This window comes from Megalobrama amblycephala, unplaced genomic scaffold (genome assembly GCF_018812025.1).
Source record: "Megalobrama amblycephala isolate DHTTF-2021 unplaced genomic scaffold, ASM1881202v1 scaffold437, whole genome shotgun sequence".
In the NCBI taxonomy this organism is placed as follows: domain Eukaryota; kingdom Metazoa; phylum Chordata; class Actinopteri; order Cypriniformes; family Xenocyprididae; genus Megalobrama; species Megalobrama amblycephala.
Genome location: NW_025953379.1, coordinates 15,329 through 43,252, shown reverse-complemented (window position 1 = coordinate 43,252; position 27,924 = coordinate 15,329). Strand labels below are relative to the sequence as shown.

At 43.2% G+C, this 27,924-nt stretch overlaps 1 protein-coding gene across 1 annotated transcript; it reads left to right on the top strand.

Moving 5' to 3' along the window:
• Positions 1-1,683: 1,683 nt before the first annotated feature.
• On the top strand, positions 1,684-27,924 carry LOC125261593 (GTPase IMAP family member 8-like; the record flags this gene model as incomplete). Its single annotated transcript, XM_048180147.1, has 4 exons — positions 1,684-1,861; positions 7,580-8,281; positions 16,120-16,824; positions 27,265-27,924. Coding segments are annotated over exons 1-4 (2,245 nt in total), but the record flags the coding sequence as incomplete, so codon positions are not given.

The window sequence follows — 27,924 nt, the reverse complement described above, 5'->3', positions numbered from 1 at the left end:
ATTAAAACCACGTTTTTGCTACAAGTCAAGTGTTTTAAATAACCTTCTGTGATGTGATGTGGCTTCGGATCAAAAATCAGACAGAAAATATATCATTTTAGGCTATTCTGCACAATGAGAAAAGCTATTTCGATTAGCATTGCATTATAAATATAATCTACTATTATGAATACCTGACATGGCGTGAAGAACACAGATAAACCACATATCGTCACAATCGTGTATTTATTACTTTCAAAAGTGTCATTCCCTTTCAGACGGTCACGTTCGACGTACATCAGTAGTGACCAACGAATTGGGATATCGCTAGAGAGCCCTATCAGCTTCGAATGAACTAAAACAGGCCAATGGAATTGGCATGCGATATTTGCATAATGCGCACCGCCTCCGTCAGGTGTATATAAATAGGAAGCAGATGCAATCGCACTCTGTCTTTCGCTTCGGAGCCAACAGTTGGTGTCTCCAGCTTTCAGACTTCACTATAGTGAAACTAAACAAGCCTAAACAAGAGGATTCCAGCGTCTTGTGATGGTGTGACGGCACAGCAGCGAGGTCGCGAGCTTCCCGAGGAGCCTGAGCATTTAAGCTCTGTCATGTCTTTTCTTCTTAGTAAGCAATAATGACCACTGTCGACTTGAAATAAAATAAACAAACTGTTTACTTTAGTTTTTGAACTGGATAACACAGATGCAGCGCACACACATTGAATCAGTCACATGTTCTTTGTCTGTGCGCTCTCACTTGCTCATTATGCTCATTATGCTTATTATGGGTAGACTTTTCTTAAAGCTGAGCAACCCAATATATGACAATTTAAACTTTATCTGTTATTATCAATGACAATTCATTAAACATTCTGTAATTGCTATTATTACTCTAAATTAATTCACAACAAGCTCTCAACTGCTGTTATCACAGCAAACAGTCCCATCTAAAACGCAGTTTGTCTGTTGTGATTTGGGCTGGTTCCTCTGGTGTGTTCGGGGAGTGGTGTACCCGAAAACATCGCGTCACTCCCCTGTGTGCTTCAGCACGAGCTGATTCTTCCCCTTCTAAAAGAGCTTCACAGACGAACCCTGCATCTTTTTCAAGATGTCATTTTGTCTGTGCGTTACTGGGTGCGGTCGTTCCCTGGTCCCTGCTGATGGGCACAATCGCTGCATCACGTGTTTGGGCGTTCAGCATGCTGAAGCAGCGTTTGTAGATAGTTCATGTACTCACTGTGGGAACATGACTATCGCAGTGCTGAGATCTAGACTCTCGTTCCTTGGTTCTCAGGGAGAGGGGGTCCCCTCCCCTATGCGCCGTTCGGCCATTTTTTTCGGCTCCGGTCGGAATGACGGTTCGGCAGCGTATAGGCAGGGATTTCCTGCCGAGCGCCGCTCCTCGCGCACCTGTCCCCTCTCCAGCATTGCAGCCCGTGGCGCTGCCATTGAATCCCGCTGGGCCCTCTACGGCGCGTCTCAGCATCGGAAGGTGAGCAGGAGTCCTCGGGAGATGAAGACTCGGCTGCGCTGCCTCCCTCTGGGACTGTAACGTTGCCCGAGGCCAATCCAGAGTTGACGGCTGTGCTTTCCCGGGCGGCCGAGAGAGGGTCGGGCTCGAGTGGAATCCTCCACCGTGTCCCGGTCCCTCTCGGCTTGACGATTGGTACCTTGGCCTGCGCTGGTCCTCAGCGCCCCGATGCCTTTCTTCCCAGAAGTGCACGATGAGGTGACCAGGTCTTGGCAGACGCCATATAGCGTTCGTGTGAAACCTGGACCCTCGTCCGCCTTCACCTCCCTGGATGGCGGTGAACTGCGTCTCCCATCCCGGGCCTGTAAAGTCTCATCTGGGCTGACTGAGAAAGCTTACAGAGCCTGTGGGCAAGCTGCCTCCGCCCTGCATGCCATGGCCCTTTTGCAAATATATCAAGCAAAAGCATTGATGGAAATGCCCCAGGGAGGGCTTGACCAACAGTTGCTTGGGGAGCTGCGTGCTGCCACTGAGGTTCTGAGTGATCTCCCGCAAGCGGTCGTAGACACCATCACTTCCACTAGAGCTCCTTCCACGAGGAGCCTCTATGCGTTGAAGTGGAACCTGTTCATTGAATGGTGCTCCTCTCACCGAGAGGACCCCCGATCATGCTCGGTCAGATCTGTGCTTTCCTTCCTGCAAGAGGGCCTGGAGCGAAGGCTGTCTCCCTCCACCCTCAAGGTGTATGTTGCCACTATCCCTACACATCACCATGCAGTTGATGGCAAGTCCTTGGGGAAACACGATCTGATCGTCAGGTTCCTGAGGGGGGGGGAGGAGACTAAATCCCCCTCGCCCTTCCTCCATACCCTCTTGGGATCTCACCCTGGTTCTTACATCTCTCTGGGGTCATCCCTTCGAACCTTTGCAATCAGTTGAGTTAAAAGTACTGTCCCTTAACCCTCTGGAGTCTGAGGCTGATTTGGGGCCTGGAGAAGTTTTGACATGCCCTGACATTTGTGCTTTTTTCAGTTGTTCATAAACATATTAATGACAAAAGTGTCATTACACTGTATTCAGCACAAACTAGGCTACCATAATATGTGAGTAACATGTATGTACGTTTGTATTTTTGAAGGAATAACATTTATGCGTGGTTATTGAAAAAACAAAAAACTTAAGTCACTGAAATAAGGCCAAAAAATAACATTAAATCTGTGTTCACAAAACTTCTGGGTATTGGAGGTTGTAGACTAGAGTTTTTGCTTCAAAATTATGTAAAAATTATCCTTCCTACTCCTTCATATAAAACAATAGAGAGATTTAAATTTTCGAAAACATCTTTGGTCAAGAAACACAGTATGTGTGGAGGCGTGAATCATCATGAATAATGGGTGATTCTCACCTGAGAAGACAAAAGAATCACATAAAGAGCTCAGTCAGGTAAGCTGTGAAAAAAAAAACCCTGTGATCTCTGATGTCTCAAAGCTCATCAAGGTGTAAATCAAACATACAGAAAAAACAGCAATACTGTGAAATATTTTTACAATTTAAAACAATGGTATTCTATTATATACTTAAAATATAATGTATTTCTGTGATGCAAAGTGTCTGAACAATTATGTTACCTCTATGGCATTTCATATAGGCTTTTAGCTTAAAAGCATGCACATTTGGAGAAATATTGATGGATTCTCATATGTTTATGTCAATTTTCTATACAGAGGAGTAATATTGATTCAGGATTTATTGTCATTACTATGAGCGCTGGATACTGTGTTTTCCATTCATACTTGCAGCCGGAGGGCGCTCTGTACACATTTAGTCCACAAATGCCTGCTAAAGAAGAATAGGCAATCCAGGAACTAACCGAATTAACAGAGGCCAGAGATCGCTAACTATAGCTATTCAAAACACTTTTCAAGACAATAAATACACGATTGAGACGATGAATGCATGCATTGCCTCAGAATTTGCGTCTGAAAAGCACTCGCTCCGTGGGCGTGGCCGCATTAGTGGATAATGAGCTGAATCACAGACTTCTGACATGGCTCTTTTTTCATACAGATTACATAAACAGAGAATATTTGTTTTCGATTTGACTTACACGATTTAAAACCTGACATTTCAACGTTTTTTTAGACATAAGTCTAATTTTTTTGTGATTAGTATTCACTAAGTTACAGTTCATTTTCTGAGAACTATCAGATTGGACTTTGTTCAGAGGGAGACGAGAGATCACGCATCATGTTAGTTTTCTTTATTTTGCAAAAAGCACAACATTTTGTTTTTACTCTGAGTGTACACAAATAAAAGAAGATATTCCACAGATTAAAATGGTGTATAACTCTTAATTGTATGTGCAACATTGACGGAGTATTTTGAGTCTCTTTCACACTGGTAAGAAAAAAAACGCGGTGGTATCGCCGGCAATACCTCAGACCTCAGAGTGTTAGGGTTATTTTACACAAATAAAAGAAGACATTCTATAGTTTCAATTGATATATTACTTATGTCTCCATGACAAGAAATGACGGAGTATTTTAAGTCTGTTTTGCTGCAATGCGAAAAAAATCCTGCAAAACGCGCCGGCGTGTTACCCGACTCCAGAGAGTTAAGACCGTCCTCCTGGTTGCATTGGCTTCGCTCAAGAGGGTAGGGGACCTGCACGCATTTTCAGTCAATGAATCGTGCCTAGAATTCGGGCCCGGTGACTCTCACATCATCCTGAGACCCCGGCCCGGATATGTGCCCAAGGTTCCTACCACTCCCTTCAGAGACCAGATAGTGAACCTGCAAGCGCTGCCCTCAGAGGAGGCAGACCCAGCCCTAGCTTTGCTCTGTCCCGTCCACGCTCTGCGTGTGTACGTAGACAGAATGCAAAGCTTCAGGACCTCAGATCAGCTCTTTGTCTGTTACGGAGGCCAGCAGAAGGGAATGGCTGTCTCCAAGCAGAGGATGGCCCACTGGATAGTGGATGCCATCGCCCTGGCGTACGAATCCCAGGGCGTGCCTTGCCCGCTTGGGTTGAGAGCCCACTCCACCAGAGGAGTGGCCTCTTCCTGGGCGCTGGCTCACGGCGCCTCGCTGACAGATATCTGTAGAGCTGCGGGCTGGGTGACACCTAACACGTTCGCTAGATTCTATAGCCTTCGTGTGTACTCGCTTCCACCAGCCAGTAGACGCGTTGAACCCGCTCTAAGTGTCGGCTTGCAATGCCATTCCCACCCCTGGGCCAGATACATGCATCTTTGACTCGCATCTTCTCCACTTGGTCGAACCCTATCGAGTTCCTCCGCCTCCCCCTTCGGCTCGGACATTGCGGAGTGTCTGATGCCAGGCCAACGTCCGTCTCCGACATTGATGATTGGCTGGGTTCCATATGTCGCGCCCCCTCTACGTGAGCGGACCCATATGTGTATTTGTCCATGGTCAAACTCCCTGCGGTGAGCCCGTGTCTTTCCCTTAGCAGAGCCAGCTCTGCTGTCACCTGTCAGATGAGTCTCCCCCTACCCAGGTGGAGCCATCCCAGGGACTCCATGTCCATATGTGTATTCTCCACGTAAATTCTTCCCCAACAGGGTAGGCAGTGGCCTCTGCAGCGTCCCCTACGGGTTTGCTTCCCCAGTGTAGTCTAGTTTACTAAGTGGGTATGTCGGAACAGCAGTAGACTCTCTCGGCGTAAGCTCGCCCCCTTCACCATCCAAATTGGTGCGACGGGTGGCTAGAGCTTGCGCTGGGCACTGGAAGGGGTTTCGTAACTGTGGCAGTTTAGTTGGGATCCCAATTCGTCGGTCACTACTGACGTACGTCTCCGTTCCCTCCTTCAGGGAATGAGGGTTACATACGTAACCGAGACGATCTGCACGTAATATCCATGATTATAGCATAGGATTATATAGCATAGCATAGCGATGTCTGGACCTTGCAGGCTTGCCTTCCAGTGGCTTTGGCTGTTAGTTTCTGGAAGGTCACATGATCTTTTCTTCATTGTGTCATAATTCTTGGACTAAGTGTGCACAGAGCGCCCTCCGGCTGCAGGTATGACTTGAAAACACAGTAGATCAGTGTATACAGCATTAATATGATGACAACGGCGCGTTGTGGGTAAAAATTGAATAAATATTACTCCTCTGTATAGAAAATTCACATAAACGTATGAGAATCCATCAATATATCTCAAAATGCGCATTCCTTTAAGCTAAAAGCCCTGAGGGATGTTATTTTGTCGAGTTTTTTCATGATGATCTCACAGGAGTTTTTTCTCAATGGCTGAGGCTGACGCTTATATTTCAATGAAAAGGTAACGACTCAGTTTTTCATATTCATAACTCCCGATGCATATTAACAAATAACGGTCACTATACGATGTTGAGAGTAAAATAAAGATTAAAACTTGAAGCTCGAGTCTTAGATCTTTTTAATGATGTATAGTTTGTCAAGGTACTTACATTACATTTAACAGTAAATTTGAGCTAATTTAAACAAAGAAGCTTTGGTGCATTGGCGTCCCAGTGACGGTTAACAGGTATAGATTTTTCCCATGTTTTAACATTTGTAAATCCTGAAGAAAGAAAAGGATTTTTACCTAATTAAAAATATGGAATGTATCAAAAACATTTGAACAATGACAATTCTTTTCTGTACTAGATGTGAAATAAAATGTTATAAGGTCATGTTGATGCTTGAATCTTTTACTTTTTTTGATTGTACTGTATATAACAAGGACTCACATTAAGATTAAATAATGAAAGACTCCTGTGGGGAAAATTAAGTTGGTAATATGTCTATGTGGTGGTTTTAATTCGCTTTAAGAAAAGACAACAACATTGCTATTTTCAACTTAAAACTGCAGTGAACCAAAGACTCGGTTTGAAACTGCAGTTCTCTATGTCAACACGTATCATCAATGTACTTGTTTCTTGTTCAAACATATATGGTTGATAAACCAGTATTTCCACTTGCCATTGTGTTGCGGTTACTGTAGTAAAGTTGACCAAGTGAAACAAGTATTCTGAGCCGCTGTGATTGAGTGGTGGCGGGGACTGATTTGCATATTCATGAATACGCTTATACTAAATGAAGCAAGGGTGTAGAGTTACATTCAAACTATTTTAGGGCATGAAAATTATTTTCACAACGTTTATGTTGTTTATCAAATATGAGTTTTAATGGATAAAATTGTTGACTGCAGGGAGAGGAAATAATTCTGCAACTTGCAACTGTTAGCAGTTACTTAAAAAAGTATATATCTATTTATCATGGGATTAAGAATAGTTAGTCACTTTTTAAAATATCTGGATTTAAAGATTTCACTTTTGAAAAAAATCCTAACATTTTTGTGTATGTGTAATCAACCTCGAAGATAAGCTTTGCACTCTTCCGTACACCTGTAGCCTCGCCCGTTCTGAACACCTGTGAGAAAGATCAACGTGAACCTACATTTACTCTGGAACTCCGACTGAGACAGTGTGAAGTAAAATGGAATTAAGTAAGCTTTTTTAATTTATTATTATTTTAAAAAATAAACGTCTTCCTCGTAATTCATAGTAAAAATGAATTTTAATCAAACTTGACATGTCAACTGTTTCTGTGAGACATTACTACTGCTTTCACTTTCATATTGGTCGACACAACTAATAATGTTTTGCAAGACACTTAGGGCTTGATTTTTGTTCTCTATAAACTCACTTATGCTTATGAATATGGCTTGTTGTGGATTGTGTTTAGGTTTATTTGCAGAATACAGTCGTGTGTTTTACAGTGTGTGGCTGTGCAAATATCGTGTCAGGTGTGCACGAGAGAGATTTATTCATTAATTTAGTTTGGCAGTTTTACTTGGTGCATATTATTAAATAATATATAATTACTGAAAACATGTTATTTTTTCAACAAATGACAATTTAGCCTCGAGTTTTATGTTATCTGTATTTTAGTTTTCTCATGATTAAAAAAATGAAAAGATTAATTTCTTCATAATTTAGTTAACCATGGATGATGATTAACTGAACTCAATGAGACATTTGTATTATTATGATTATCATATTTTAGTGCAGCTTTCTTGTTAACTGTTCAGAAAACACAAACAACAGGATAAGTGTGTTTTGTTCTCTATTTGTTTCAGGTGAAGCTCAACATCTCTCAGATCTGAGGATTGTGTTGATGGGATATAAAGGATCAGGTAAGAGTTCATCAGGAAACACCATCCTGGGCAGAGAGGAGTTTGACTTGAAGACATCTGCTCAGTGTGTGAGGAGACATGGAGAAGTAGCAGACAGACACATCTCTGTCATTGAAGCTCCAGGATGGTGGAGGAATTTCACTGTAGAGGACAGTCCTGAAATACTGAAACAGGAGATTTTGCTCAGTGTGTCTCTGTGTCCTCCAGGACCACACGCTGTACTACTGATCATACGTGTGGACACTAGATTTAAAGAGACTGAGAGAAAAGCAGTGCAGGATCATCTGGATCTTCTCAGTGAGAGAGTCTGGAGTCACACTATAGTTCTGTTCACTCGTGGAGACTCTCTGTTAGACACATCTATAGAGCAGCACATTGAGAGTGAAGGACAGGATCTCCAGTGGCTGCTGGACAAATGTGGGAACAGGTATCATGTTCTCAACAATCACAACAGGAGTGATGACACTCAGATCAAGGAGCTGCTGGAGAAGATTGAGGAGACAGTGGCACAAAACAACGGCCGACATTTTGAAATAGACAGAAAGATTTTACAGAAGATGAAAGAGAGAAGAGCAGAGGAAGAGAGAGCAGAAGAACGAATGAAGAGGATGAAGAAACAGAGAGAAAACATCAGATCACAGATGAGTGAGTCGATATACTTTATAGAGCAGATATTCACACTGATATATGAAATAAATCGTGAAAATGTAACAGTCACAGCAAAAATATCAAGAAACTTCTCGTTATTAACCATTTTTTGTCAATTCATTCCCAATAGCAGCTCACAGTGACGCCCCTAATATCTGTTACTGAAGGAAATAAACACTTTCATTTCTTGAACAATCTTTTGAAAATGGAAATCACTTTACCTAATCCATAGAGAACAATACAAAAACAACAGCAATCAGCTTGTCTTGAATATAACTCAAACATCATCTTTTAATCTATAGACATGCTCATGTTTGTCTGTTCTGAAGCAGCAGGAAGTGAGTCTCGTCAAACACATTTTGAAAGAACATTACAAGTAGAAACTACTATACTGCTGGTGGATCTATATTTCATTTGGAGCTTCAAATGAGGCAAAAATATGTCAAAATAAAATGGACATTCATGAGGTTTGCACTTGCAATAGAAGCTATTTTTATGAAAGAAAAAATGTCAACATGTTTACTGTTTTTATGTACGGAGCCCCTAAAGGGACCTTTGCAAAAATAAAAAAATGACAGAGTTTCGCGTGCTCACGAGAAACTTTCGCGTGCGCACGAGAAATGTATTGCGTGCACACGAGAAACTTTCACGTGCACACGAGAAACTTATGTCGTGCGCACGCGTTACAATTTCCGGTTTGTGTATACTATAACCTATTTCATTTATGCGTCACTGCCTATGAAGAAAGCCAGAGTATGGATGCACATGAACTAATAAAGATCATGAAAATTAATGAGAAAATGAGAGTGGATTCACATGAACTAATACAGCTGTATTTGCTCAAAATCTGGCTTTCTTAGACCAGATCATCTAGGATAATTCCAGCTAATTATTCGTTTTAATTAAACATGTGTCTTCCTTTATATCTAAAGTCCTTTATGTCAGTGGCTCTGCTCGCAATAAGCGCTCTTAGAACTGAATGAAGAAAATAAGCATTTCTCTGCCACCTGTAAGGATGCGTTAAATCCCACAAAGTGGTTTAATAAAAGGCCGTTTGATCTTGTGAAATATGAAATTTTAGTACGCTTACATTTTACAGTTCCAGTATTTTTACATGGGAAAATATATGGCCTAGTGCCCTAACGAAATACAAAGTTTCATCATTTTTACTGTACCAATGTTTTTTTCATGAACAATTAAACGTGGCATTATGACAATGCACACTGAGCCCATTTCCCGGCGCGATTCTTGGATGCCACAGAGTTAAATACGTTAAAATGGACATAAGTCCTTGAAAAATTACGCACTTCCCTAATGAAAGACACATTTTGAGCACTTTTTACTGTATCAGCCTTATTTATTTTTTTAACTTGGCAAAAAGAACAATGCACACAGTTATTCATATCCCGGCCGTCACAGAGAATGCTTTAAAGCAGACATAAGGCCGTGATATAAACTGCCCTACGAAAGCCACATTTCAGCAAATAGATAGTTATTAATTTATGCACATCCATACTCGCATTTTCTGCATAATTTGAGCAAATAGATCTTTAATAATTAATGCGCGTGTATGTCTCCAATTCTCTTGAGAGTCGCGATAGTTAGTAGAAACACTGTCTTTAGTGTTAAAAACTTTTCTGACACCTCTTCGATGGGTTTGAAGGGAGTCATAGAAAGGCCTTGTAAGACAACGGCCAAATCCCAAGCCGGTACTCTTGTGTGTACTGCAGGTCTAAGCCTTAAAGTGCCACGGAGGAAATGAGTGATAAGCGGGTGTCTCCCCAAAGATACCCCACTGAAAGGAGCGTGGTAAGCAGCTAAGGCCGCCATGTACAACTTTACCGTGGAGGGGGATAACCCTGAAGAAAATCTTTCCTGCAGGAACTCCAGTACTGCGCTAACCGGGCAGTTGACTGGATCCCACTGGTGATTTTCACACCAAGAAGTGAATAATCTCCACTTCAAAGCATAGAGTTTCCCCGTGGAGGGAGCCAGAACGGGGCCACTAATAATAGACGGGCCTCGCCCCGGCGAACTCTCTCCAGAACTCCCGGGAGCAGCGCAATCGGGGGAAATGCGTACAGCGGTAGCCTCGGCAATGGCTGTACCATAGCATCCAGCCCAAGAGGTGCTGGGTTTGACGTTGAGAACCACAGTGGACAGTGAGTCGTCTCTCAAGACGCAAACAGATCCATTTGGGCTACGCTGTAGTTCTCCAATAAGAGCTTCACCACCTCGGGGTGAAGTCTCCAATCCCCGGGCCTCGGCCCCTGCCTCGACAGGATGTCTGCTCCCACATTCAGGTACCCCGGGATGTAAACTGCTCTAAGGGGAAAGCAGTTTCCCTTGGGACCACAGGAGGATCTGATTCGCCAGCTTGTAGAGCGGGCGTGATCTCAGACCCCCCTGATGATTTATATATGAGACCACCGATGTGTTGTCTGATCGAACTAACACATGATGGTCCCTGAGGTCTGGAAGGAAATATTTCAGTGCTAGAAATACCGCCATCATCTCCAGGCAATTTATGTGCCACGAAAGATGATGGTACTGCCACAGACTTCGAGTCAAGTGGCCACTCATGATCGCCCCCCAGCCTGTGAGGGATGCATCTGTCGTTAGCGTGACACAACGACTGAGAGCCCCCAGCACAGGTCCCTGGGACAGAAACCAAGATTTCTTCCATATGACTAGAGCACGTAAGCAACGCTGCGTGACTCTAATCATATGAAATGGATTCCCCCTCTGTAAGAACCCCTTGGTTTTGAGCCACCACTGAAGTGTTCTCATGTTCAGCAGGCCAAAAAGGTATCACGTTGGACGCTGCTGCCATAAGACCTAACAGTCTCTGAAACTGTTTGACAGTGAGTGACTGGCCTAGCTTTATGTCTGAGATGGTAGTGAGGATTGATGATATACGAGCCGGAGATAAATGGGCGCGCATATTCACTGAGTCCCATACCACGCCTAGATAAGTGGTCCTCTGAGCTGGAGAAAGCACACTTTTCTTTGCATTTAGTCTCAACCCCAACCTTTTCATGTGAGCAAGAACAACATCTCGATGTTGAACTGTCATCTGCTCGGTTTGAGCCAGAATCAACCAGTTGTCTATGTAGTTCAGAATGCGGATGCCCTGCATACGCAAGGGTGTCAGAGCTGCGTCTACACGTTTGGTGAAGGTGCGGGGTGACAGTGCTAGGCCGAAGGGAAGAACCCAATATTGCTATGCTTCTCCCCCGAAAGCAAACCTTAGGAACTTCCTGTGATGCGGGAGGATTGATACATGGAAGTATGCGTCTTTCAGATCTATTGTCACAAACCAGTCCTCGGACCTTGGCACAATGAAATAGTGGCTATAAAACCCTGACTCCCTGCTGGGAGGAGGAACCCTCTCTATAGCCTCCTTTTGCAAGAGTGTCTCTACTTCCTGTGCCAACACCAGAGCCTGCTCGGGGCCTACCACCGTGGTCAGGACCCCATTGAATCGGGGTGGGCGTGATCTGAACTGAATCGCATACCCCTTTTCTACTGTGTGCAGGACCCATTGAGATACTTTTGACAGATTTTTCCACTCTGACAAAAAATCTACTAAGGGAACCAGCCTCTCGAGGCTGGCCTCTGGTGGAATATGGGCAGCCAGCACAGTGCCCTGAAGTGGAGCCCCGGCAGGGAACGACTGGCATGGCTGCAGAGAGAGCGCGCCACCCTCGGGTGACACGCGGGGAACTACTGCGCCCCGGCATTGTGGTTGGGGTTGGCAGAGAGCCCCCCTGAGGGCACCGAAGACAAGCGGGCACTGTAGAGAGAGGTGAACACCGCTTGACTCCAGAGGGGACCACCCTCAGGATCCTGACTGTTCTGGCGTCAGGATTTCTTAGACGAAGCCCTCTTAGCAGCAATGACGGCTCTCAGATCCGTCTTGCCCTTCGAAGGCTTTGCCTGAGAGAGTTGTCCCGCATCCCAGCTCCTCGGAGGGGGAGTACGGGTAGCAACACTCTGCTTCTGTTGTTGTATATAGTGCGAGGAGCTCGTACTCGGCTTCTGCTGCTCCCGCCCAGCAGCAGAAGAGACTTGGGTGCGACGAGGCAGAAACTGCTGCAATGCGGCAGACTGTTTCTTAGCCTCTTGAAACCTCTCTGTGACCGATGTTATGGCGTCACTGAAGGGGCTGGAAGGATTAAGTGGGGCATCAAGGAGAAACGTCTTATCCTTCTCTTTAATCTCAGTGAGATTAAGCCATAAATGCCACTCTGTGGCCACCAGGGCTGCCATAGAGCGGCCCACTGACTTGGTCGTCTCCTTGGTGGCACGGAGGGCTAAATCGGCAGTTAGACGCAACTCCTGAATAAGATCTGACCCCACTTCATCACTTTCCCCCAAGTCCTTCAGCAGGTCAGCTTGGTATGCTTGCATGATTGACATAGTGTGCAAGCACGCCGCAGCTTGACCTGCTGCCGAGTACACTTTGCCCACTAGCGCTGATGTTGTTTTCAGTTGCTTAGTGGGCAACGTTGGGGCTTTAAGGGACGATGCCGCCTATGGAGAGAGATGGCTCGCAAGCGTCTTCCTCCACTCTTGGCATCGCCCCATACCCATGTTTCCTCAAACCAGCCACATTTCTGTAGATGGTGGTCTGAGGTGTATAACCTTGGGTAGACACCGGTCTCTTCCACAACCTCGACACTTCGGTGTGGAGGTCGGAAAAACGGTAGTGCCCGACGTGGAGGCTGAGCAGATCTAGACGGTAAGAAGCATTCGTCTAGCTTACTTTTTACATGCTGCTCTTGCTTCTCGGCTGGCCAGTCGATGTTTATCTTGGTGACAGCACGAGAAAGCACCTCCATGAGCTCCTCGCTCGTGGGAGATTGAAGTGGCGAGTCTTTGGATTCTCCCGTTGCCACGCTGACAACATCCAGCTCCTCAGAACTAGACGCCATCAGCGTGACTGTATCCACCGGAGCGGAAGAAACCACAATGCGTGCTTCCTGCCTCCAAATGGATACATTGGATGCAGCAGGTGAAGGCAGAGATAATGCTGGGCCCGTCTCTAACCCCTCTGCTACATCCATCTGCGAACCCCAGGACATGAGGCGCCTCCCTGCCTCAGCAGAAGTGGGACCCAAGCCCTGAGGAACACGAACCGAGCCATTCTCCTCAAAGAGAGCTCAGTGGGAGTGCAGCGTTCTCATGGGTAGCTGCTCACAATGCACACAGGCAGCCCCCTCGAGAGCTGCCTGGGCATGCTGCACTCCCAAACAAACAACGCACATTTCATGTGTATCCCCACCCGGGATGAAACGTGGGCAGGGATGAACACACTTCCTGAACAGTTGTTCGCTCGCCATAGTTCACAATATATGATATATAGTGACAGACAACAATAAATAAGACAGACAAGATCACAGGTAGCGCTTGCTGAAGACACAGAAGCTAAATGTGAGTGTTTTTGGGCTGGCTTTATGGTTCCTGGTCAGTGACGTCACCCGCCTATGATGTGAAATCTGTCCTGATTGGACAGATTTCATACATGCTTCATGACGACATCACGCAGAGGCATTCCCATAGCGACTACGCAGCGCGAGTTCCCTTGATAGGGAACAATAATAGAAAGCAGCTCTCAAATAGTGTCAAAAACTATAAAAATAAGTTTTTAGGCTAGATTTAAAATCAGCAAGTGTTTAAACCTGTCTAATGTACGGTTTAAACTATTCCAAAGCTTCGGGCCGCCGCTGCAAAGGCTCGGTCACCCCTCTTCAGCTTTACCCGTGGTACAGCTAAAAGCAAATGGTCAGCAGACATAAGCGCTCTTGACGGAGCATACAGATTGATCAAGTCAGAAAGATAGTGCTGGAGCTAATAGACACCAGTGCATTGATAACACTTTTCCAGGTGTGAACACACACAAGAGAGAGATTTATTCACATAAAACTCTTGCTGACAAATGGTCAAAACCTAGGAAAGTGGCAAAGTTTAAAAATGTAAAATTACAAGTAATTAGCATTTGGGGTAAAAGTAATTATTTTTGTTGGAAATATGCCTGACAAGATTGTTACAATGAATGACATTTTAGTGGGTGTCTTCTGTAAATCATGATAAAAAATGTATATTTAATTTTTACTCAGAAAAAAACTAACAAATTAAACAGGACCAATTCTGATGTAATGAAAAACAACAACAACAACAATTCAAAGCTGTAATACACTTATTGTTTTGATGCTTGAAAACCCTTATTCATCTTTGACACATATACTTCCTAAAAACATTATTATGAAGCTATTTGTAATTTAGTCTTGATTAATCTGTGTTTTATGTGATCTGTTATGTTTTGTGTGCAGATCATTGGAAATAAGCAATTTTCATTGGTCCATAATTATTTTCCATTGATAACTTTTGCTCTAACTCTTTGAGATTTGAGAGTTGATTTAATGTGAGATACACTTATTTGTCATTTTTATCAATAATGTGTAGTTTGACACTCATACAGATATGGTAAACTTTATTTCAGTAACTCTTTTCCAAGAAACAAGAAACTTATTGTCATTAACTGTTATTTGTAGATTCATTCCCAATAGATGGTTCAGAGCAGCTCACAGTGACACCCCTAAAATCTGTTATTGAAGGAAATAAACACTCTCATTCCTTAAACAATACTGTTTAGGGTGTGCTTTTGAAAATGGAAATCGCTTTACCTAATCTAGAGAACAATACAAAAAAAAAAAAAAAACAACAACAAAAGCAAACAAACAAAAAACACTGCAATCAGCTTGTCTTTTCCAGACCATTTTAATTATTTTTAAAGAATATACTTTCTGAAAACATTATTCTGATGCTATTTGTAATTTAGTTTTAATTTTTGATCTGTTGTTTTGTGTGCAGATCATTGAAGTTAAGCTATTTTCTTTTGTCCATAATTCATAATTATTTTCCTTCGATAAGTTTTGCACAACTCTGATTTGAGAGTTGATTTAATGTGAGATATTTTTATTAGTAATGTGTAGTTTGACACTCATACAGATACGGTTAACTTTATTTCAGTAACTTTTTTCCAGAGAGAGAGAGATTACTTAAAGGGTTAGTTCACACAAAAATGAAAATTATGCAATTTATTACTCTCCTTCATGTCATTCTAAACCCGTAAGATCTTTGATCATCTTCAGAACACAAATGAAGATCTTTTTGATAAAATCTGAGAGATTTCTGTCCCTCCATTGACAGCTACGCAACTACCAATCTGATGCTTCAAAAAGTTCATAAAGAGATTGTTAAACTAATCCATATGAATTGAGCGGTTTAGTCAAAATTTTCTTAAGAGACTCAATCACTTTATATGATGAACAGATTGAATTTAGGCTTTTATTCTCATATAAACATCGATCAGCTTTGTTCGCTTGATCTCACGTTACGCATCACGTTTGAGTTTTGAAGTTTGTTCTCATGTGTCAAGCAAGTACGGTTGAGCTTCTGTTTATGTGCACTGATCAATATTTATATGTGAATAAAAGCCTAAATTAAATCTGTTCATCATATAAAGTGATCGAGTCTCTTCAGATAATTTGAACTGAACCGTTCAGTTCATATGGATTAGTTTTATGATCTTTATTAACTTTTTGACGTGTCAATTTGTCAGTTGCCTATACTGTCTATGGAGGGACAGAAAGCTCAGATTTTATTAAAAATATATTCATTTGTGTTCTGAAGATGAACCAATGTCTTATGGTTTGGAACAACATGAAGGTGAGAAATTAAGATTTTTTTTTGTGAGTGAACTAACTCTTAAAGAAGACTTAAGATCTCACCCACATTAAGAAGTGTGTTTTGTTCTCTGTTTTTTTCAGGTGATGCTCAACATCTCTCAGATCTGAGGATTGTGTTGATGGGTAATAGATATGCTGGTAAGAGTTCATCAGGAAACACCATCCTGGGCAGAGAGGAGTTTGACTTGAAGAGATCTGCTCAGTGTGTGAGGAGACATGGAGAAGTAGCAGACAGACACATCACTGTCATTGAAGCTCCAGGATGGTGGAAGAATTACACTGTAGAGGACAGTCCTGAGAGACTGAAACAGGAGATTTTGCTCAGTGTGTCTCTGTGTCCTCCAGGACCACACGCTGTATTACTGATCATACGTGTGGATGATAGATTTAAAGAGACTGAGATAAAATCAGTGCAGGATCATCTGGATCTTCTCAGTAAGAGAGTCTGGAGTCACACTATAGTTCTGTTCACTCATGGAGACTCTCTGTTAGACACATCTATAGAGCAGCACATTGAGAGTGAAGGACAGGATCTCCAGCGGCTGCTGGACAAATGTGGGAACAGGTATCATGTTCTCAACAATCACAACAGGAGTGACGACATTCAGATCAAGGAGCTGCTGGAGAAGATTGAGGAGACAGTGGCACAAAACAATGGCTGCCATTTTGAAATAGACAGAAAGATTTTACAGGAGATGGAAGAGAAAAGAAGAGCAGAGGAAGAGAGAGCAGAAGAACGAATGAAGAGGATGAAGAAACAGAGAGAAAACATCAGATCACAGATGAGTGAGTCCACAGACAGACAGGGCTATGTTTTGCTATTCTGTGTTTCTGTCTCTGTTTTCATGCGGAAGATGGAGTTTATTAAGAGACTTAAAGAATCTGAAGATCTGACCCAACAAACATCAGCTTCCAGGGGCTCTTGGGTTTTGTTGGATCAGTGTGACAATGACAGTCATGTTTCCTGACATTATCAGTCCAACATCAAATGTTGCTGGTGTTTCTGGTGTTTGTTGGTCAAGAATACTTAAACTGTACTAATCATTTCATGAAGGTAATTTTTATGCAAACATAGACTCAGTGTCATGTTTGGGTCCCTGTTCACCCTGTCAGGATTATTGTCTGATAATGACTCTACATTATCCCTGACTTGTTTTATTATGTAGAGATTTTAGAGTCAGTCCATCTCAAGTGGTCTAATGGGGGTTGCCTGTCCACTTCTAATTTTCCTTTATTTTAGAGCTTAGCTCTATACATTAGTATTGCAGAACAACCAGTTTTTATTTGAATTGACTTGGTTTAACCACAGCAATGGTCTTTATGTCAGGGACCACAACAATTTTGTAGTTATTAGGTCCCCTTTGGATGTTTGCCGAAGCCCCCTAGTGGACACCTGTCCCCTGGATGAAAAGCATTTTATACCTCATAAGCTGTTTCCATCCACCTATTTTAATGCGCATTTTGGGATATCGCATAAAAAACGTCTGGATGGAAACACCAAGATAAGCATTCTAAAAATGTGCATCAAAAACGTATGTGCTCATTCGAGACAGATAAGTTTTATCCGATAAAGAAACACGTGCATAAACTATGATGGAAACACATTTACAGAATAAAGTCCTCAATGCGCATCAAAAATATCATGGGACGGCATAACTGGACCAACCAGCGGACTGATATTTTTGCACAGCGTCTGAAAATTTTTTGTTTTGTTGTTTGTTGTAGTTGTTTGTCGTCAAAGTAATTCAGTATAATTACCTTCCAAAACTGTCTCAAACGACTGCGTTCGAGAACGGAATTGTTATTAAAAATGTTAGCCCACAAGAAGCTTGTGATGCACTGATTTGCAGCAAAGAGGAGAAAAAGAAAAAAAAGATTATGGAGGAGGAAATGTTTGGGGAAACACAGGTCTATAACTCCTCCCTGAACTTCCTGCTACCCTGTATCTTGCTCTCTTATTGGCTGTAAGTCATCGCTGATGTCATTTTTACATTTCACACAGCTGGGCTGCAAAATGTTTTTTAAACAAACAGTGGTGCGTTGAACACTCTGTTCTGATGACGCAAGAGTTGCAACTATGGTAGCTGAGAAGGCCATTCTTTGTGTTCTTTTTGAAGAATTGATACACTTTTTTTACTATAAAACTCTTATGACAAACATGTCTTCTAATATCTTAGATATGCGTATACCGAGCTGCAGCGGACACATTTGTAAACAACTTTACTTGAACCCATTGTAGCGAATTAACTCAAAGGGGAAATATTAATAATTATTCATAACTCATTATGATTATTAATTATAATTAATTATGAATATTTAAATCAGTTAATCAGATTAACTGGATGTAGCTACATTAAGAATAATGTTATAATCAATTAACCTGTTCGTCCAGTGGGTTATGGAAAAACAACGTTCTTATTGTACAGTACTACTAAGAGAATGTAGTCAGGATCTAAATCACTTAAGAGGCAATTTATTAGCAGACGGAGTCAGAACCAAACATGTATTGTGCACAATTCTTTATTAACTAACTCACAAACACATAACTAAACTAACAAACACATAACATACATGCAGGTCACAAACATACGTAGGTAAGAATGAGCAATGATAGAGTTGAACCGGAAAGGGAACCGTTAATGGTTAAAGTCAAAGACAATCTGGAAAAGAATCATCAGTTTCCGTAGTAATAAAACACCTTTGCTGACAAAGGTATGTTTTACAAATCAATACTAAATCGCTGTGTAGTGTTCAAATGTACGATACTTGCAAGATGCCTTTAGACTGAGGAGCATCAGATCTGCAGGCTGAGGAGAAATCTTGATGATTCGGTCCGAAGTTGTTGCCAGTATCTTCTGCGTTAGATGAAGTACTATGAAACAACTTATATATGAGCACATGGCTGGGTTGTAAGCAAGGAAAAAGAGGGAGTGGCATTGTTCACTGGCTTTTAACCTCTGGTCAGAGTCACACCTCTTAGTTGTTGACCGGACCAATGAAGATGTTATATTTCCAGACACACCTACTGTCAGAGCTTTTATGACCAAGCAAGATTAACTGGCTGAGTTTTTGAAGAAGAACCATTAAAGATTCTTGTAATATTGATGTGTTGCACAGGTATGGACATACCGCATACACAAGCATTTAAATCTTCTCGATACGAACCCATAGATACTAAACATGGCATGATTGAAGTTACCTTAAATGTATCATAAAACATGTGAATACAATGAGTGCAATACAACAACAGTAATAATGGATACCATTTCCTGGGGATATACATGTTCATTTATAGAACAGTCTGTCTATAAGTTAATAAGGCTGGTCTTCTCGGGGGATGGGGACAATTATTGGTTAACTATAACAAATAATTGTGTCTGATTTGTCTCAGTCGTTACACCATTGTGCAAGCTGTCTCTTTAATACCGTGTGGTTTATATACATCTTGTCACTGATTGGGCTGACATTTTTGCGTGGGCGTTGGAACCATTGTATTATGAACATTGTATGCACTTTTTAAGACCAATGATATTGGACCCACTCACTTTTACCGTCTCTAATTCAGCATTTGTCTAATCCCCCCAGTGATGCTACTCCACAAACCACCAACAGATCATAAAAAATACCAAAAATAAAAATATTTTTTAAAACATCGCCAAGTAAAAAGCTGCGTTTATAAAGAAATGTCTCTTTACGACCACAACAAACGGGACACTTTTCAGACGCGCATTCCAACTTCGCCTCAGCGTCAGGCGCAAGTCAAACGAGCGTGGAAAAGGTAGCTTCAGCTGAACAACAGTGAACTGTGGTCAGATGAGATGTTGTCAGGCTATGCCAGTAAAACTCCAATCAGCCGTTAGGCTATTGTCTACTGTGCTCGAAGCGTGAACTCAAGAAGTGCTCGTGCAAATGCGCCGGCGCACGCTGCATATTACTTTATTATAGCTTAACTAAGCGCTAAAGAAACTACGGGCATGCACCATTATTCTGAGGTAATAATGATGGTGAATAGTCATGGAATTACCAAACATGCGATTAAATCTGCCTCAAAACTGTGCATGCATGTAGGCTATGTATTTGTTGACATGGTTAAAGCTATTGTTATCCAATTTGTTGGCCTTAAAACGTCTTAAAAATGCATATATGTACACCAAGGAAATCAAAATTTTCTCGGGGGAGCATGCCCCCAAACCCCCCTAGCATAATACATTTTGTGACCTCGGTAAATATAAAACCCTGCGTACGGCCCAGCTTCTTTTCTATCTAACGAAATCAAAGGTAATCGTGTATCTCTCCAGTTGTGCGCACTTTGGGACTAAACTTTGTATGCACTGTGTGATCAATGTGTGAAAATAAATGGGAGCAAAAACGCGATTGAATGTAAAGGTTTATGTCTCGTTGTTCTATTAAAAAAAATCAATAACTACCGATTGAATGGCATTTTATCTATATCTATTATCTTTATGTATATATATAAATTGGAGGGAGGACCCACCCACATTTTTTTTGCTTCCGACGCCCATGCATTTTTGAGACACCCACCAAACAAGAGAAAACGTATCTCAAACCCCAATGCACACCGTTTCCAGGAAACATGTCATTCAATCCAGAAACCGTAGCAAAACGTTGCGCACCAGTTTGAGCTTGAACGTGCCACTGGACTTTGAATCACAGACGGGTCCAGATATTTAACATGCCTAATATCATTTTGCGTGATTGTCACTAATGTGAACGAGCTCTGATGCAAAAACTTTAGAAAATGAGATCCAGGCAATTGATGACATTGAAGAAAAATTATTTATTCATTGCAATTAAATTTAGCTTCACACGCAAACTTCAGTCGATAATAAAAATATTAAAAAACAAAAACAAAAGGTGAACTATCAACCACTCAGTCCATTTTAAAACAAGCATATAGGAAAATGTACATCCCACTCAAACTGATGTTTTGTTCTAATAAGAAAAGGTTAAATGGTTTTACCCATTATATCATAGACTGGTCATATGTCAAAAAAAAAAAAAAAGAAAAGAAAAAGAAATAGATATAGGGGTTGTTTTAACCCCCTTAAGGGAATTTTTGCAAATCTTACATTATCAAATGTCAGCAGAAATAATAACAGACATATTAATTTCAAATGAGCAACTAATTCCAAAAACATCACTTCTGCAGTACTTGGCAGACGTCCAATATCTAACCACAAACGTGTCAACATGACCAGTCACATTGGAACACTTGAAGAACAATTGAATATAGCAAGCATACATACTCTTAAATATAAAATAAGAATAACCATAAGGGAACAATAACAAGTAAATACTTGAAAATATGATGAGAATTAATATATGGATTAGGAGTACATGAATATATGAAATCAAAAATAATATTGATAAATCATTAGTCATAAATGATTAACATATATATGAATAAAATGCATGAATATGAGAAAATTGACCATTTTGGATCCACCAGCACCGATTTGCCTCCAATGTCTGGCATTTGTCGGGGTTGTCACTAAATCTGTCAGCGAGTGAAAATCAAGGCTAAAATCAATGTGAACTCGGCATTAGTGATATTTAGCACCAGTTTATCAGGAAGTAATGATTTTGTTCTCTTCATCTCACTGGATGGAAACGCTGCTTTATTCGCAAATGTTTTATGCAATATTCTCATTTTGCACATAACTTAAATTTGAAACTTTGGATGGTGTCAGACACAGACGAGGACACAGAGGTAAGTGCAAAGTGAAACAGAGGTATCGGACACAAGCTGAACACAGGAGGATATCTTGACACGTAGAATACTTTATGGATGATAACTGTTTACTTTCCTTTGTAGATGGGGAGGACGAGGAAAACGATGAAGACGAGGCAGGAGATGAGGACGATGAGGAAGACCGGAACAGGTAATCCACAGGTTAGTAGACACAGGTAACAGTCAGGGTGAGGTCCAAGACCAGACAGCGAGTGGTTGAGTGTGGCATGCTTATATGTGGCTCTGGTGATGATGCACAGGTGATCAGAATTCTGGTGATTGTGAACGAGTGGGCGTGGCGTAAGTGTCTGTGTCTGATGGTGCAGGCAGTGCGGTTGTGACAGTACCCCCTCCTCCACGGGCGGCTCCTGACGACTGCGATGGTTGGCGGCGACAGGGTCTACCACGGCCTTGAGGAGCGGGTCGGTCAGGATGGTCCTGGTGGAACTGAGTCAGAAGATTGGGGTCAAGGATGTCATTACGGTTGATCCAGCACCGCTCCTCAGGACTGTAGTCCTCCCAGTCCACAAGGTATTCCAGCTGTGATCCCCGCCGCCACGAGTCGAGGATAGCTCTCACCCGGTAGATGTTGGGGTCCTCATCGATGACAGGAGGAGGAGGTCCGGCATCATCACCTGGCTCTGTGGAAGGAGGAGACAAAGGGTCAGTGAAGGGTTTGAGTAGTGATACGTGGAATGATGGTGATATACGGTACTGTGCAGGGAGGTTGAGTGGGTATGTCACTTCATTCAGCTGCCTCTCGATGGTGAAAGGTCCAATGTAGCGGGGACTCAACTTACGGCAAGGCAGCCGGAGACGGATGTCCCGGCTGGAGAACCAAACCTTTTGCCCAGGTTGGTATTGCGGTGTTGGTCCTCTCCTGACATCAGCTTGTGCCTTGTGTCTCCGGACTGCCTGCTGGAGTTGCACGTGAGCTGAGTACCAGACCCTCTCGCTCTGTCGGAACCAATGATCTACCACTGGGACCTCCGAGGGCTCACCCAACCATGGGAAGAGAGGAGGCTGATATCCCAGGATGCACTAGAACGGGATGAGCCCTGTGGTAGACTGCTGGAGGGAGTTCTGGGCGTACTCGGCCCAGGGTAGATATTGGCTCCAACAATCCTGGTTCCGATGGCAGTAAACCTTCAGGAATCTCCCGATTTCCTGGATCTTGCGCTCAGTCTGGCCATTCGTTTGAGGATGGTACCCGGAGGATAGGCTGACGGATACTCCTAGGAGGCAGAAGAAGGCTGACCAGACTCGGGATATGAACTGGGGTACACGGTCAGATACGATGTCCTCAGGGAGTCCAAAGTGACGGAAGACGTGTTGGAAGAGTGCCTCCGCCATTTCCAGAGCGGTAGGCAACCCTTTGAGGGGAATGAGCTTGCATGATTTCGAGAAGTGATCCACGAGGACCAAGACACAGGTGAATCCTTGAGATAGAGGGAGATCCGTCATGAAATCCACCCCAATGTGAGTCCAAGGGCGTTCTGGGATGGGCAGCGGCAATAGCTTCCCCTCAGGCAATCTCCTAGGAGTATCCGCAATGGCACAGACTGAGCACCCCTTGACGTATCGGGAGATATCCTGAGGCATGGAGGGCCACCAGTAGCGCTGACGTAGGAGCGAGAGGGTCCTTCTCCTGCCTGGGTGTCCAGAGCCCGGTGAGGAATAAGCTAAGTCCAAGAGGGGAATGCAATGGTTAGGTGGTACATACAGGCACCCCTCTGGACCTCCCGGCGGAGCAGGGTTTTGGGTGTTCTCCAGTTGGATCTGTTGATGGATGGCCCACTGAATGGGACTGACGAGCATGGCTGGAGGGAGAATGGTCTCGGGGTTTTCAGGTTCAGGATCTTGATATAGTCGAGATAGAGCATCAGCTCTGTTGTTTTGGTCTCCAGGACGATACATGACCTTGAAGTTGAAGCGAGTGAAGAATAAGGCCCATCTAGCTTGGCAATTGTTGAGCCGTTTGGCATCTCTCAGATATTTGAGGTTCTGATGATCTGTGATTACTTCAAAGGGGTGTTTAGCTCCCTCCAGCCAATGTCTCCATTCCTCCAGGGCGAGCTTGATAGCTAGGAGTTCCCGATTACCAATATCATAATTCTGCTCTGCCGGGGATAGCTTCTTCGAGAAGAAGGCGCATGAATGGTGTCGTGAGGGTTCCCCCTGCCGCTGTGACAGCACCGCTCCGACCCCGGTAGAGGAGGCATCCACCTCCACGATGAACTGGCGGTTAGGATCTGGATGGACCAGGATCGGAGCGGACTGGAAGGCGAGCTTCAACTGATGGAAGGCTTCCTTGGCAGTGGTGTTCCAGGACAGAGACTTGGGCCGGTTTTTTAACAGGGAGGTGAGAGGTGAGCTGAACAGACTGTAATTGTGGATAAAGCATCGGTAGAAGTTGGCAAATCCCAGGAATCTCTGTAGTTCCTTGATGGTGTTGGGTAACGGCCAGTGAAGAATGGTGTCCACCTTCCTCTGATCCATCTTGACGCCGTGGCTGTCAATAATGTATCCTAGAAATTGGACTGAGGTGGTATGGAATTCACACTTCTCCAGCTTGAGATACAGGTGATGTTCCCAAAGTTTTTGGAGGACTTGGAGTACATGTTCTTCGTGTTCTCTCATGTCTCGAGAGTAGATGAGGATATCATCTATATAGACTATGACAAACTTGTTCAGGAATTCACGGAAGACTTCGTTCATATAGTTCTCGAAGACGGATGGTGAGTTGGACAACCCATACGGCATCACCCGGTACTTGTAGTGCCCGGAAGGGGTGATAAAGGCGGTTTTCCACTCGTCACCTTTCCGGATGCGAATGAGGTTATAGGCGCTTCTTAAGTCGAGCTTGGAGAAGATGGTGGCACCTTGGAGTTGCTCAAGGGCTGCAGGGACAAGAGGAAGGGGATAACTAAATTTGACGGTTTGGGAGTTGAGATGACGATAATCAATACACGGCCGCAAGCCTCCATCCTTTTTTGCCACGAAGAAGAAGCTCGAAGCGGCAGGGGAGGTAGATGGTCTTATGAAACCTTGTTGGAGCGCTTCATGCACATACTCCTCTATGGCCTGCTGCTCCGGGATGGACAGTGGATAGATGCGGCCTTTGGGTAAGGTAGCCCCAGGCAGGAGGTCGATGGCGCAGTCCCATGGCCGATGAGGTGGAAGTTTGGTAGCCAACTGCTTACTGAAGACATCCTGGAACGCCCGGTAGGCTGGAGGAATGGTTATGCTGACGTGGGTGTCTGGACTTTCCACAGATGTAGACTGCACTGGAAGTTGTTGGTAGACTGGAGAGGATTTGGGTTTAACTTTAATTGAACGAGTTATACAGTTCTGGAAGCGGTTTTCACCCCATTTGAGGATTTCGCCAGAGGACCAGTGAATGTGGGGTTGATGCAGTTTTAACCATGGGCGTCCCAGGATGATGTCAGCGGTTGACTCCTCCAGCACAATGAATGTGATGGTCTCCTCATGCAGACGACCGATGCGGAGAGTAAGTGTGGGGGAGAAATGGCGGACACGACCTTGGCCCAGCGGCTTTCCCTGTATTGTGGTAATCCTGAGGTCAACTGGGCAGCATGTTGACCGAAGACTTCCTTTAAATGAGCACAGAAGGTGGAGACAGAGCCAGTGACCGGAGCATTCGATTCCCACAAGGACTGCGCCCATTGCAGAGCTCGTCCTGAGAGCAAGGAGATGATGAATGCCACTTGGCCTCTCTCATGTTGGAACAGGTGGGAGTTCGCTTCCATGTATAGCGAACACTGTAACAGAAACCCGCTGCAATCCTCCGCCGCGCCGCTGTATGTCGCTGGTCAGGCCATGGGACTCGCAGAGGCAGCTGAGGAAGTGACGGGTGCCGCAGGTGATGGTGATGGCTGTACGGTCGTGCTAGCCGCTGGTGGTGAAGGGTTGGTGTATTGCATCAGTGAGGACCATACAGCTTGAACCTGGGCAGTGAATGGGTCAGCGGTGCGGTCTCCGCCTGTGTCCGGAGAGCTCTGCATGCGGTCTGGTCTTCTGTCAGACACAGACGAGGACACAGAGGTAAATGCAAAGTGAAACAGTTTAATAAACAGAGGTATCAGACACAAGCTGAACACAGGAGGATATCTTGACACGTAGAATACTTTATGGATGATAACTGTTTACTTTCCTTTGTAGATGGGGAGGACGAGGAAGACGATGAAGACGAGGCAGGAGATGAGGAAGACTGGAACAGGTAAGTAATCCACAGGTTAGTAGCAGGTAACAGTCAGGGTGAGGTCCAAGACCAGACTGCGAGTGGTTGAGTGTGGCGTGCTTATATGTGGCTCTGGTGATGATGCACAGGTGATCAGAATTCCGGTGATTGTGAACGAGTGGGCGTGGCGTAAGTGTCCATGTCTGATGGTGCAGGCAGTGCGGTTGTGACAGATGGAAACATTGACAAATGTAAAAATACTGTTTATTTCCCAAAACTTACAAATAATACTTAATACAATTTCAGCCTCCTATCTGCTCCCGACCAGAGAAAATCAAAAATTAAAATTCTCAAAATTTCAATCTATCAAATTTTAATCCTCAAACACATAAACAGATTTGAGATCTTATTTTTTAAGTCTCAAAACTGAAAAAGTTTGCATCCACACTATTCTTAGTCAGGTACTCCCTAAAAAGAGATCCAAATCCTTCCCATTATAAATCGACCCTGAATGTGGAACTTTGAGGAATTTTGATCATTACATTTAGCCTAAAAGGTACACTTTGTAAATTTTGTTTGTTCAAAATGTACAAAATGTATATGAGTGAGTACATCATGAATCCATCTTCCAAACCGTGTTTTTGTTTTATCCTGAATCACTATTGTACACCTATAAAAAGTGTTTATATTTTGACTATTTTAGACAGAGACGACAACTGCTGTGGAGTATCCCAGTACCTGCGTGACTTGTCATAGACATAAACAAAGAGAAGTAGCTCTGGCTTCAATGTTTATCTGTAAGATGCATATAGTTTTGTTTATTAACTGCTAGAAAGTCAAAAGTTACATAGTGTACCTTTAAATTATAAGTCTAAGGAACAAGAATATGCAAAATAACTATATATTTTTATAATCTTTTAATGTGCTTTAAAGATCAGTTTTTGTTCCAAGCAGCAAAAACCTTCCTGAGATGAGATATTGAAGTTTCCATAGGGCCTGTATGAGCCATGACACAAAGACAGCCAGTGTGGTTAAACCAAATAAAATGAAAAACTGGTGCTTTTGCAGTTACCAATATATATAGGAAAATAAAAAAAATGGATGAACAACTATCTTTAGAACTTTTGGACCACTTGAGATGGATGGACTATTTATTAGATTTATATAGAGCAGTGACATACAGATACAGTACATGTTCTCAGTACAATGTAATTTTGCATTTGTGTGTTTCGTTCTCTGTTTGCTTCAGGTGACACTCAACATCTCTCAGCAGATCTGAGGATTGTGTTGATGGGGTATAGATATGCTGGTAAGAGTTCATCAGGAAACACCATCCTGGGCAGAGACAAGTTTGACTTGAAGAGATCTGCTCAGTGTGTGAGAAGAGATGGCGAAATAGCAGACAGACACATCACTGTCATTGAAGCTCCAGGATGGAGGATGAATCACACTGTAGAGTTCAGTCCTGAGATACTGAAACAGGAGATTTTGCTCAGTGTGTCTCTGTGTCCTCCAGGACCACACGCTGTACTGCTGATCATACCTGTAGTCATTAGATTTAAAGAGACACACAGAAAAGCAGTTCAGGATCATCTGGATCTTCTCAGTGAGAGAATCTGGAGTCACACTATAGTTCTGTTCACCTTTGGAGACTCTCTGTTAGACACATCTATAGAGCAGCACATTGAGAGTGAAGGACAGGATCTCCAGCGGCTGCTGGACAAATGTGGGAACAGGTATCATGTTCTCAACAATCACAACAGGAGTGACGACACTCAGATCAAGGAGCTACTGGAGAAGATTGAGGAGACAGTGGCACAAAACAATGGTCACCATTTTGAAATAGACAGAAAGATTTTACAGAAGATGGATGGTAGAAAGAAGGCAGAAGAGCGACTGGACAAATGGAGAGAAGACATTAGATCAGAGACCA